The following is a 12,756-nucleotide window of genomic DNA, read 5'->3' on the forward strand; positions in this document are numbered from 1 at the left end:
AAATGAACCCAATGCAAATTGATCAGTATGAGAACCACAAATCAGATGATGGAACAAATATTTCTTTTCTTGGTAGAGAACTGTGGATACAGACTATTGCATCTGCTGTCTAAACATTATTGGGTTGTTGTTGGTGGTGGGTTTTTTTTTGGGGGGGTTGGTTGTTTTTTTTTCTCTGAGGCCAGATTTGAACTCTGGTCCTCCTGACTTCAGGGTTGGTGCTCTATCCACTGGACCACCTAGCTTCCCCCATTATTGTTTTGTTGGATTTTCCTTAATTGTTTTTTTTTTTTTCATCATTGTTAAAAAGAGAGTTCAGTGAGAAATTAAAGGAAGATATATTGGAAAATGATTATGGTGCAAGAAACAAATGCCAATAAAAGTTTAAAAAAAATAAAAGAAAATGAGGAGCTTGGACCAGATGATATCTAAGGCTCCTTTCAGATAAAAAACATTTATGAGTCTGTGAACTGTATTCATCATTGGAACAAGGATCCTAGCATAATGCTTTTATAATCCCAGGACCCCTGACTTAACTATATTTTTGATATACTAGTGCTCTGTGCAGTGAGTTGCACACAAAAACACTTAATAAATCATTGCCATTTTGAATGAATAAATGGATTAAAAAGTAATTATTAAAGCTTATTGTATACGAAGAATTATACTTAAAAAGAGAAAAATTCCTACCTTTAAAGTGCTTACATTCTACTTGAATATAACAAATAAGAGAATTGAAGTCTCTATTCCAACCAAACTCAACCAATATTTTCTGTGTTTTTGACACTTCTTTTCTTATTCCTTTTACTTTGATTTTATACACACACACACACACACACACACACACACACACACACACACACACACACACAAATTCTCTCTATCCTTTAAAGCTGTTCTCTGACATTATCTCTTCTATGAAACTTTCCCAGATTCTTCATATGAAAGTTTTCAGCTTTAAGTCAAAAGGAAAGATCCTTTGTTCCTTAGGGTACAGGATATTAATATTAATAATTCTTCTTTAATATCATTTCCACTAATTAAATCATATCAAATGCCTATCGAAAAAAAATTATAAACTAAGTTGAATAAATTCATAGGGGCCAGATTTTGAAGAACATTGAAAACCATTGTTTTGGAATCAGTAGTTTCCTTGCATTCATTAGGGCACTATGAGAAGAGTGAAATATGTAGGTTTTCCTTTGGGGCCTTTTTCTTAGACCTCATTGGTGTTCCGATCCCTCAGACTCCCTCTCGAATCTGAGAAAGATTTGAAGTGAGAGACAAGTTAAGTCAAAGTGGATGCCAAAATTTCGAGCCTGAGCGATTAGGGGAATAGTGATACCATTGGCACAAAGAAAGAGGGGGAAAGCTGTTGGGATGTGGGGAGAGATGATGAGTTCAATTTGGAATATCTTGAATTTAAGGGGAAAATGAGTCATAATTAGCAGGAGGTAATCATTTAAAACTAATTAAATGGGTGAGCTTTTCAAATGAGAAAGTATAAAATAAGTTTCAACAAACATTTCCAATGGAAAATATTCCTGGTAACTATATTCATCCAAACAGCTTTAAAGCATATGTTAGAAGGAAAAGGGAAAAGAGAGGCAATGTGTATTCAAGAAGGAGGATGTGATTTGTGTATGTGTGTGTGTGTGTGTGTGTGTGTGTGTGTGTGTGTGTGTGTGTGTGTGTGCATGAGCACATGCATTTATTTCAATGTCTTTGAACAATAATAACTGGAAAAATAAAAAAAAGAATAATCTAAAGTGTCAATTTCCTCTAAATCAGAGGTGGCAAACTTTGGCTCTCACCATAGTTTGCTGACTCCTGCCCTAAATCATGTAACATCACAAATTATATATAAAACATACAGTATGTATAGATTCTCATATATGGGGATTAAAATGGACCTTAAAATATTAATTGCATTTTATTTTTAGGTTGTAGTAATAAGGATAGATAGCATTTATATAGTACTTTTCAATTTTGAAAAATGCTTTGCACGTAATATCTCATTTAATCTTCACAAAAGCTCTGTGAAATAGAAACAATTATTATTCCCATTTTAGAAATGATGAAACTGAGATTGAGAGAAGTAAGTTTCTGAGGCAAAAAGATTTCCTGATTCTCAATCCAACATGCCTCTTAGATGCCTTTTCCACTACCTAATTTCTGGCATAAAGTTGACCTTAGGTCTTTGAAGACTTGGTCAACAGAAGACAAGCTCCATAAGGTAGTTCTTGCCAAGTTAGAAGGCCTCGTAGCCAATTCTTTGTCTGTTATCTTAGTACCAACCCCAAATCAGAAGCATATTTCATAAAGATCCCAGAATGAAGAATTTTTCAACCATAGACATTCTTGAAAGGTTTTATGTGAACTAATAGCAGTTATAATATGCATCAATGAAAAAAATAATATGCATCAGTAGAGAGAATACCCACATAGATAAATACATCCTTGAGGTATTGAAATTTGGACAATGAATGAATACAAAAAGCACTTACTAAGCACTTATTTTGTGCCAGCTATTCTACTAGGCATTAAAATACATATACAACCAATTAAGACAGCCCCTGCCTTTAAGGAGCTTACATTCCAGTGGAGGAAAATGATGCATTAAGAACAACTAGGAAACAAGAGGAAGCCTGTATACACAAATGGCAGCCTAAAGTAGAGATTTGGTTCTAGATAAAATAAGATGATAGCTATTTTTTCAGAGTCCAGGTTTAAAGAACAGAATCTGAGCCTCTTAGGAGAATGGGATAAGAGGGTGACCCAGATAGAGGCAATTTGTGTTTCTATCTTGAACTATCACTAAGAGATTAATTGATTTGGTTTATGACCCCCATTTACACAGAGAAATAATTCATACTTTAAAAATTAAATTATTGGAATAAAATGAGACTTTAAAAGAATGTTCTAAGTTTTTAAGTAAAAAAAAAAAAGAGCAATGTTTACCTTTCAACAGCTATATATTTATTTGTTTAAACCTAGGTCTATGGTTTCCATTATATATGGAAACTCTCACTACCATGTTAGCTCATCTGAAATTTATAGTTTAGAGAGTTGCCTATGGCACTAAAGCATTCAGCAACTTGACTATGGTCAAAAACCCAGCCTGTGCCAGCAGCAGATCATGAATCTTCTCTCTGATTATGCTGTGCTGCCTTCTAGTAAAAATATGACCAGATAAATAGAAAGGTATATATTTATGACTATGGTTAAAGACTAGAAGGACTTTTTAATAACAACAAATATTCTTAATATTATGTCTTTAGAATGGGTTCATTGTAAACATTGAATGCTTTGTTTCAATCATGTTTGTGTGAAATAATAAGTAGAATTTTAACTCTGGTGAATATCTCATCCATCTTGATGTTCAAATGGACTTTTCCTTTTCTTTTCATTAAGAACCTTTATGTAAGAACTTAGGAATACAAATGAGTAATTAACTGAGCATAGAAAGTCCCTTAGTATATATAAAACTATTTTAGAAAGCCTGGAAAGTCCTTCAAACCCTTAGTTTTTATGTCTTATTGACCTATAGTCCCAATTTTGTGGAATATTTCTGAGGTGAAGGCAAATTTCTGTATAGAATTATTGAATTCTTCCCTGCTGGTGAAGTGCTTGCCAGTAATGATTAAAGTGGTCTGTGACAAAGACTTATAAATGTGTGAAAAGGCAGTAACAAATATGCTTGATCTGGAGAGAGGTAGCAATATGGCTTGTGATATCTGCCTGAGCCTTTACTGGCAAAAAGAAAAACTAAAAGGAAATATGCATAATGTCAGTTAGGAAGCCTTTGAAAAAACATGGGTTTATTCATGCTGACTTCAAATGGGATTTTCTCAAAGCTTATTTTCTACTTTTGAGGAGTTAATTAAGAAAAATGGGGGAGGGGGGCGAGAAATCATCCAGTATTTTATGTGAGCTTAAGTTCAGAATTTCTGTTCTGACATACATGCTGTCCATATTGTTGTTGAAAAAGAAATTGGAGATTCATTTTAAAAGACCACTCTTCATTAATCATGAACTGAACACCAGTTGCTGCTAGCAGCTTCAGTTGGTGCTGAGAGGAAGTGGATAGTGTCGAGTTTTATTCATTAATCTAGTTGCTTTCCTAGGCTCTTGCAGCTTGGGTGGAGGAGTTATTCACTAATGTAGGACTCTCTACCTGCTGTTCCATTGCACTGAGGCATGCTTTAGAGCCCCAGAAGGAATTTTCAGTTGTCAAAAATGTGGTGTGATCTCCTGCCAGTTTGGTGTATGCATGTCAGATTGCCTTGAGAGGTTACATGAAAGAATATGAAAAGAGTGATCATAGAAACACAAAGTGGCTTCCCATACCCTGTAGGTTAAAATACAAAATACTCAGCCTGCCATTCAAATTCTTCTACAATCTGACTCCTACCTATTTTTCATGCCCCCTTCAGTCTATTCAAATTGACCCACAAGCTATTTATTCTCCATACTCATTATTAAACAACTAACATTTATTGTGTCCCTACTATGTGACAAGAAGAACTTAGCTAGGTGTTGGTGAGAGCAAGAAGAAAACAAGTGAAAAACTAATGAGACAGTCCTTGGGCTCCTATTTTCACAAACCATACTCCTTTCACAACTCTAATTCATGAAATCCTTAGCTCACTTCAAATCCTTGCTCAAGTGTCACATCCTATCTGAGGCCTTTCCTGATCCCTTTAGTTGCTAGCACTTACTTTTAAAATATGTTTAAATGTAATAATAATAATAGATTTTTGGGGTAGTTTTTTTTATCTCCTCATTTTTTATGTAAAATTCCTTCCCTCTTCTCCAAGAGACAGTGATAGCATAAAACAAAACAGCAAAATGTATCCCTATATAAAAAAAAATGTTTTAAATATATGCTATGTTACACATCTGGGAACCTTCTCCCTCTGCAAAGGAATAGGATTGGGTATCTTTTCATATTTCTTCCTTGGGGTAATACTTGCTTCTTTATGATGCTGCAACATTCATTTTCAATTATTTTTTGGTTGTTTTTTCCATTCACATTATTGTAGTCATTGCATATATTTACTTGGCTCTGTTTGCTTCAGTATGAATCAATTCATGTGAGTCTTCCCATTCTTTTCTATATTCATTATGTTCAACATTTCTTATTGAACAATAATATTCTATTACATACATTCCACCATTTGTTTAAATGTTCCCTAAGTAATGAGTAATCTGCTTTGTTTTCAGCTCTTTATTACTACAAAAAAATAGTACTATAGATCTTTTGGTGTATGAGGGAACTTTCTTCTATAGCAATGACCTCCTTAGGATAGAGGTTTAATATTCAAATCTCTAGATCAAAGGCATTGTCTCTCTCTTAAAATTATTATTTTTATGTTTTATATTTTTTGTCTATGCATACATAGTATCTTTCCAAGTCCTTGAACTCAGAGTCACTTTTTACTTTTGCATCCTCCACACTAAACATAGTGCCTTACAGATCATGTGCCTTATAAATTTGTTGTTGAATTAAATTCAATTGATCTAGAAAGGACATTAAGGAATCATCTTTACTTACACCACAACCCTATCTCAAAAAATAGTTTTGCTTGAATCTTACTGCCAGAAATGTTTTTCAAGTACAAATAACAAACCACAACCTAAGTGATTTTTTTTTTATTTATTGTGGTATTGAAAGTCAAAGTAGTGGGAACAAGTCTCAAATTTCTTAATTTTGTTTTCTAGGGAGATTAATTTATTCCATAAATGTGTTTCTGCAATACCTAACTTAGAATCCTGGTGTGATGCTGGTCAAATTACTTAATAGAGGTCTGCCTCAGTTTGCTCATTTTAAAAACAGGGATAATAATAGCACCAACCTCCCAAGGTTACTGTGAAGAGCAAACAAGATATCATCTATAAAGGGCTTCACAAAATTTTAAGTAATGTAAATTATTGTTATTATTGTTGTTGTTATTATAACAATGTTAGAATGATGCTCATCTATGAAGTCAAATTGCTTTACTAAGTATATGGTATAAAGTTATTTTATTAAAAGTATATTCTGATCTCTTTTCATTTTAGGTCTACCTTATGGATGGGAGGAAGCTTACACAGCAGATGGAATCAAATACTTTATCAAGTAAGTCCAAGTATCCCAACCAAGTCAGCACTTTTTTTCCACATCTGGAGCAAACCTGGCAGTGGCAGACAATCAGCAAAACTAAAACATCCTCCCAAGCCCTCTAAGAGGTTACAAAAATTAGTAACAAGAAGTGAAGTCTCACCAGTTTTATATTCTGCATGATTTATGTGCTGATACTGAAGAACTAATGCAGGGAAAGGTCTAGGAAGAGTTCCAGGGAAAAGCACACACACACACACACACACACACACACACACACACACACACACACACACACACACAGAAAGTGAAATTACCAACCCCACCTAGTGTTAACCACCTAAACTCAAGAGGTAAGATGATCAATATCTTTTTAAAATACATTATCTATTGATGTATTTTGGTTTTTACATCACCAGAATTTCTCCCAGTATCCCTTCTCCTTTCTCCTCCTAGAGAGCTACTCTATAGAACAAAACAAAAAATTTTAATTGAAAAGAGGAAGAAAAACTTTTTTAAAATAGAAAAACTGATCAATACATTAAAAAATAAATCTGAAAATATATGCTGTATTCTACATACATGGACTTAGCTCTTCAAAGGAATGGTACAGGGTTCAATCACTCTCCTTTTTGATATTCTCTTTTTTCTAATTTCCCGTGATACTATTACTATCTGATTCTCCTTGTACAAATTGTACTAATTAGAGTGTTCCTTCTCAGTCTTCTTTGATGGATTTTTATATAGATCTTACACACTAGTGGTGCCTATACTCCAGGACTCTATCCCGGGCCCTCTTTTCTTCTCCTTTACAATTTTCATTAGTCATCTCATCATCTCCCATAGATTGAATTATCATCTCTATGCTGATGAATCTCAAATCTACTTATTGATTCCTAGCTTCTCTGCTTACCTCCAGACTCTGTTCTCCAATTATCTATTGGATATCTTGAACTGGATTTCCTGTCTTAAACTCAACATCTCCATAACTGAACTCATTATCTTCCCACTCCAAAAACCTTCCCTCTTTAATTCTCCTATCACTCTGGAGGTACCACCATCAGTCACCTAAACTTGAAATCTAGCTGTCATCAACCCTGATTGCCTTACTGAAAATAAATAAATAAATAAATGGCTGGATGGATAGATAGATGGATGGATAAATAAATAAACAAGCAAACAAACAAATAAATGAATGAATGAATGAATAAATAAATAAAATAGGGGGGAAAACCCTGCTGTATTAGGGGAGTAAAAACAACTGTATACAAATAAGAGTTGTATATAGATATAAACAAAGCCTTTCCTTGTATCTCCAGTACACCTAGCGTATGACAAATGTTTAATAAATGCTTATTGGTTATATTCTCATATCTCTTCTTCTAAGTCATGTTTGTTTTTTATAATTTTACAAAATTCATGTATTGTTTTGAGGTCCTTTATGTTGCTGTAATCATGTATATTATTTTCTTTACTTGGTTTACTTTACTTTGCATCAGTTTTTGTAAGTCTATCCACGGTTCTCAATATTCTTTATGTTTACCATTTTTTGCCACATACCAATATTCCATTCTATTCACATACTACCGTTTGCCCAAATTATCGGCATCTACTTTGCTCCTGAATTTTTACCATTACAAAAAGTGCTCCTGTCAATATGTTGATATATGCTGGGGTTGAGTGACTTGCCCAGGGTCACACAGCTAGAAGTGTTAAATGTCTGAGACCAAATTTGAACTCGGGTCCTCCTGAATTCAGGGCTGGTGCTCTATCCACTGCACCACCTAGCTGCCCCAACTTTCTTTTTAGAGAATTAATATCTAAAAGAAAAGTGATGTTATCTTAAATGCCTCCAATGCATTAATATAGAAGCAGTTGACTATTAGGATACTCATAAAAGTAAGGTCTAGTGCTTGCTGATTTCCATAGTCAGGCCTTTCCTAACCCTTTGAGTAAGTATTTACTAAGCACCTACTATATGCTAATAAGCAAATATTATCTCATTAAGATAATGAATTTGGGATCAATGTAGTGGGCATATCTTGATCTTTGGAAGCATAAATATTTCTTCAAACTCCTCATTGCAAAAGTCTCTTTGCTTTTCTTCATCCTTTTTATGAAATTGTCCTCATTAGGATTTTTAATTTTTTGCTTATAGTGGTAAACTAAAAACATTAATTCTGCTGTTTTCTGAGGAGCTTCTTTCCTGTGTTGGTCCATGTTTGAAGAGTTTGAAAGTGAACTCTCGTAAAATACTTGTTATATTAGATAGATATTCCATGTCTTCTTTTTGGAAAATTTCATTTGCCAGACTTAGTTAGGGGCAATATAAAAATATATATTTGATGGGGCAAAAAAAAGGTCTGATCTGTGAGTCAAGAAAATCTCAATTCAAGTCTTGCCTCAGACTTATCTAGCTGGCTTTATGACATAGCGAGTCTGTGACATGGACTTGCCACTTACATTTTCAAATTTCTTGCTGAGACTTTAAAGAACAGAAAATGTAGTAGGTTTCCACACTGAGTTCTTAATGGTCCAAACCAAAAATTTATATGCAAATTCTCATGATTAGCAGGATAGTAATGAATTCTTTTAGGCATGGAAACTTCTAAAACCATATGTCTAAAGCATGAAATTAAATTGGCATCAGGATAGGGAGTGCCCACAACAATGAGACCACAGTGATTTAAAGGATGCATAGATAATTATATCCCACTAAAGTCCAGCTCTGAAGCTTCATTGTGGCTTAGAAGTAACCCTTAATTCTCAAAGTCTATGCTAGTGGAGTGTAAGCTCTAAAAGGTTGCAATAATCTCTAAAAAAGCTTTGAGTAGAGGTTCAGCCTTAAACTATGCCTTTTGTATAAGGACCAGCCTGACTGAGTAAAAGAAAAACATCACTGGTTTTGCCATAGGGTGATGAAGCTTTTAGCCATAACTTACTTCCTTCCTTTTTTCCTCCCTTCTTTCTTCCCTCCCTCCCTCCTTTTCCTTCTTCTTTCTTCCTTCCCTCCCTCCCTCTCTTTTTGTTTCTTCTTTCCTTCCTTCCTTCTCTATCTTTCTCCTCCTTCCCTCTTTTCATTCTTCTTTTTTCCTTCCTCTTCCTCCCTCCCTTCCTTCCTGTCTTTCCTTCCTTTCTTTTCCTTCTTCTTTGTTTCCTTCCCCCTTCCTCCTTCCTTCCTTTCTTGCTTCCTTCTTCTCTTCCTTCTTTCCTTTTTTTATCTTCTCTCCTTCCTTTTTTCTTTCCTTCCTATACTCCTTTCTTTTCTTGAATTTTAATTAATTTTTCCAGTTAATGAACATTTCTCTTTTTTCCTGAATCCTTTCCCTATTCTGAAAAAAGAAAAATGGAATCTTTGTAACAAATATGCACAGACCAAAAGGAAAATGAATTCCCTCATTGCCCATATGCAGAAATGTACATTTCAATTTTATTCAAAATATTTATTTCATCTCTTTCCTGCCAGGAGACAGGGAACATGTTTTATCATCAGTCAGCTGGAGCCATGGTTCATTGTTGCATTGGTCAGAGTTTTTAGTCTTTGAAACTTATTCATTTTTATAATGTTATTATACATTCCCCCCCTCCCTAGTTCTATTAACTTCCCTCTGCATGCAGGTCTTCCCAAGTTTTTTACTTCCCAAGTATTCCATCTTATAAAGGATTTGTAGTCTGCATCAGTGATAGACATTCCCAAGTGACCAAAATTAACAACATAGAAACGGGCAATCATACATATATTGAAAATGAGGAGGCAGCACTATATCAAGAGTCCTGGGGTTTGGAGTCAGGAAAACTTGAGTTCATATTTGGCTTCAGAAACGTCCTAGCTGTGTGTACCTGAGCAAGTCACTGTTTACCTCAGTCACTTTAACTATAAATGGGGTTATAACAGCACCTGTCTCATGGCTGTTTTGAGAAGCAAATAAGATATTGTTAAAAAAAAATAATAATAATAATAATAATTTTGTTTAGTTCAGTACCTGGCATATAATAGGCTCTATATAAATGTTTATCCCTTCCTTTCTCCTAACTACAAGCTCCAGATAACATGTTCAGATGGATTCATGACCCCAAATGTTTGGGTTTGCAAGTGATAATCCATCTCTTCCTGACTACATCCAATGCAAATCCTGTGTTTGTCTTCCCAGAGGTAGACCATCTAACATGTTAAAGAAGGTTCCTGTTTTCTTATGGCATTTTGAGGATATTTGTGGTGCATTCGCCTTGTCCACCTGTTATCCCTCCCTCTTCCCCGTGACTCTCTCATCTTATTTTTCACTCATTCATTTTCCTGATGCCATCCCTCACTACAGTTTCTCTTCACAATTCCTCTTTTGTTACAGTCTGTAATCAACCAGTCAATACATATTTATTTAGCACCCACTATGTACTAAGTACTGAGTATACAAATAAAGGCAGAAACATGGCCCCTGTCCTCAAAGAGCTCATTTTAATAAGAGAGGCAACATGCAAGCAATTCTGTATGAATAAGCTGTATTTGTTATAGATTACATGTACTTATTATCCCTCCTGTATCCCATCTCCATGGTGTTCATTTCCAGTTCTCCAGAAACTGTTGTGTTCATGGCTTGCAACCGTGCAAGAAAACGCACTTTACAAACAGCATGGTGTCAGATATCAGAATTAAAGGCATGGTGGAAAGATTGACAGTAATGTGCCTTTAGTTGACAGTTATTTAAGGAAAGACTAAGAGCAAAGCATTACTGGGCTGGGGTGGGGGTGAGGGGACTGCCAAAATGTTTTGCTTTTTCCTTCTCCCGCCCACAAAACCTTCCAAGAGGTTTAGAAAAAGGTTACTAAGTAGGGTCACACCATATGCATTATGTAGAGAAGGACACTTTTTGAGCTTAAGGACCAGCAGTATAATTAGTACCATATGCAATTCTTAACAGCCTCTTAGACATCCTTACATCTTCCTGCCTCTTCAGTGAATGATAGCTGTAAAGCTAATATGAGCTAGCATTGGAAAAGCACTTTTAAATTTGGAGTGCTCTTTACAGATGTTTTCTCATTTTTTTTCTCTCATAATAACCTTATGAGGTAGGTGCTATTCAGTATCCCTGTTTCATAGATGGGGAAAGTAAGGCAAACAGAATTTGAATGACATGTGCATACAAAGTTCATGCAGCTATTAAGTATCTGAGGCAGAATTTAAAATCAGTATTCTATTCATTACATTACCTGGCTGTTTCATATTCTTAAGCATTATTCAGGCTTCAGCCTAATGAACATATGTTTCACTTTGGAAATGGCAGAAGAAAAATGCATTCAAATGTTTTTATTAAGCCTTGTGTTTTCTAAGAACATTGGAGGCATTTTTAGTATTTGTTCATAGCTAAGACAGAGCAAGCTCCTTCTGGACAGGAACAGCATTGGGTTTTTTTTTTTTTTTATTCTTCCATCACTTTGCATATTGCAGGCCCTTGATAAATATCTATGATATTGAATTGAATTCAAAGATTTGTTCATGCTTCCATGTACATGTGTGCATCCTGACACATAAGCAGTTCTTAATAAATGCTTAATGATTGAATTTTTTAGAAATTTAGAAATATTTAGAAATTCAATCATTAAGCATTTATTAAGTATCACTAGTGTGCCAAGTGCTTTGACACAAAGATAAGGGCAACTTGCCTTATACTTAATATCAACATGAAAATTTTATTCTGAGACTAGGCAGTCATTTCCTAGATCTGAAAAATAAAATAGCCAAAGTGAGAAAATCTTAGCATACAGTGATATCTCAGTTGACCAGCATCATTAGAAAATGAAGCTTTCCATATATGTGAATATTACAAAGATTTCTTAGTAATATGTGCTTTCTCAACAATGTAATTAATATAATTTGTTCTTAATGAAAGTATGCAAATTCTTGAACATCCATTATTATGCTACACATAGTAATGCCTTTAAGGACTATTGAAATATTAGAAGCTGTTTGCCCCTGTGCTGAATGTGTAGGGAAGGAAACTAATAGTGTGTCTATCTCTAAAAGTCATTTCAACCATTCATTCAACGAGTATTTTTAAAGTACCTGTTGAATACAATGATACACTTTGCAGCTCACCAAGGGGAACATAAAGTTGAGCTGAGACATATTTTTTTAAAAAAGCAACCATATAACTAAATTTACTAATATTGTTTATAAAATAAGAAAAGATAGGTTTAGTATAGTACTTGAGCTTTAGTTTGTAAAAATTTATGACATCTATATTATTGAAACAGGACCTTCTTTGCTTTCTTCTTAACTTTTAATTATGATCCCCAGTAATTTTAATAGTGTAAAGAGGTCCTGAAACCAAAAAGTTTGAGAACTACTAAACTAGATTATATTCCAACTCAAGATTCTATGATTTCAAGTGAAATGTTAATATGTGAAAATTCTCCTATCTTACATATTCAGAAAAAAAATAATTGACTAGTATGAGATGTCAAGGGGATAGGAGAAGTTTAGATTGGCAAGGAATATGAATAATTGGGCTCTTTCATTATGGGCATGGAGTTTTGGGGGCAAAGAATAGTAAACAATAAACTCCTTAGGTCAGTATTTCTCCAACCTCTAATTAAAAAGGAAAGATGCCTGAAATTATACTACTCAAACACTGAGCAAGATAATGGGCTGCATCCAT

General features: G+C 34.4%; 1 protein-coding gene across 6 annotated transcripts in view; it reads left to right on the forward strand.

The window, feature by feature from the left end:
* The window catches only part of STXBP4 (syntaxin binding protein 4), a 227,836-nt gene that overhangs the window by 188,470 nt on the left and 26,610 nt on the right, over positions 1-12,756 (forward strand). For all 6 annotated transcript variants that reach the window (XM_074261824.1, XM_074261825.1, XM_074261828.1 and 3 more), the window contains one exon: positions 6,064-6,121. In XM_074261824.1, coding sequence (XP_074117925.1) covers positions 6,064-6,121 — 58 coding nt within the window. The remainder of the gene's footprint in view (positions 1-6,063; positions 6,122-12,756) is intronic.

Source organism: Sminthopsis crassicaudata, chromosome 4 (genome assembly GCF_048593235.1).
Source record: "Sminthopsis crassicaudata isolate SCR6 chromosome 4, ASM4859323v1, whole genome shotgun sequence".
In the NCBI taxonomy this organism is placed as follows: Eukaryota; Metazoa; Chordata; class Mammalia; order Dasyuromorphia; family Dasyuridae; genus Sminthopsis; species Sminthopsis crassicaudata.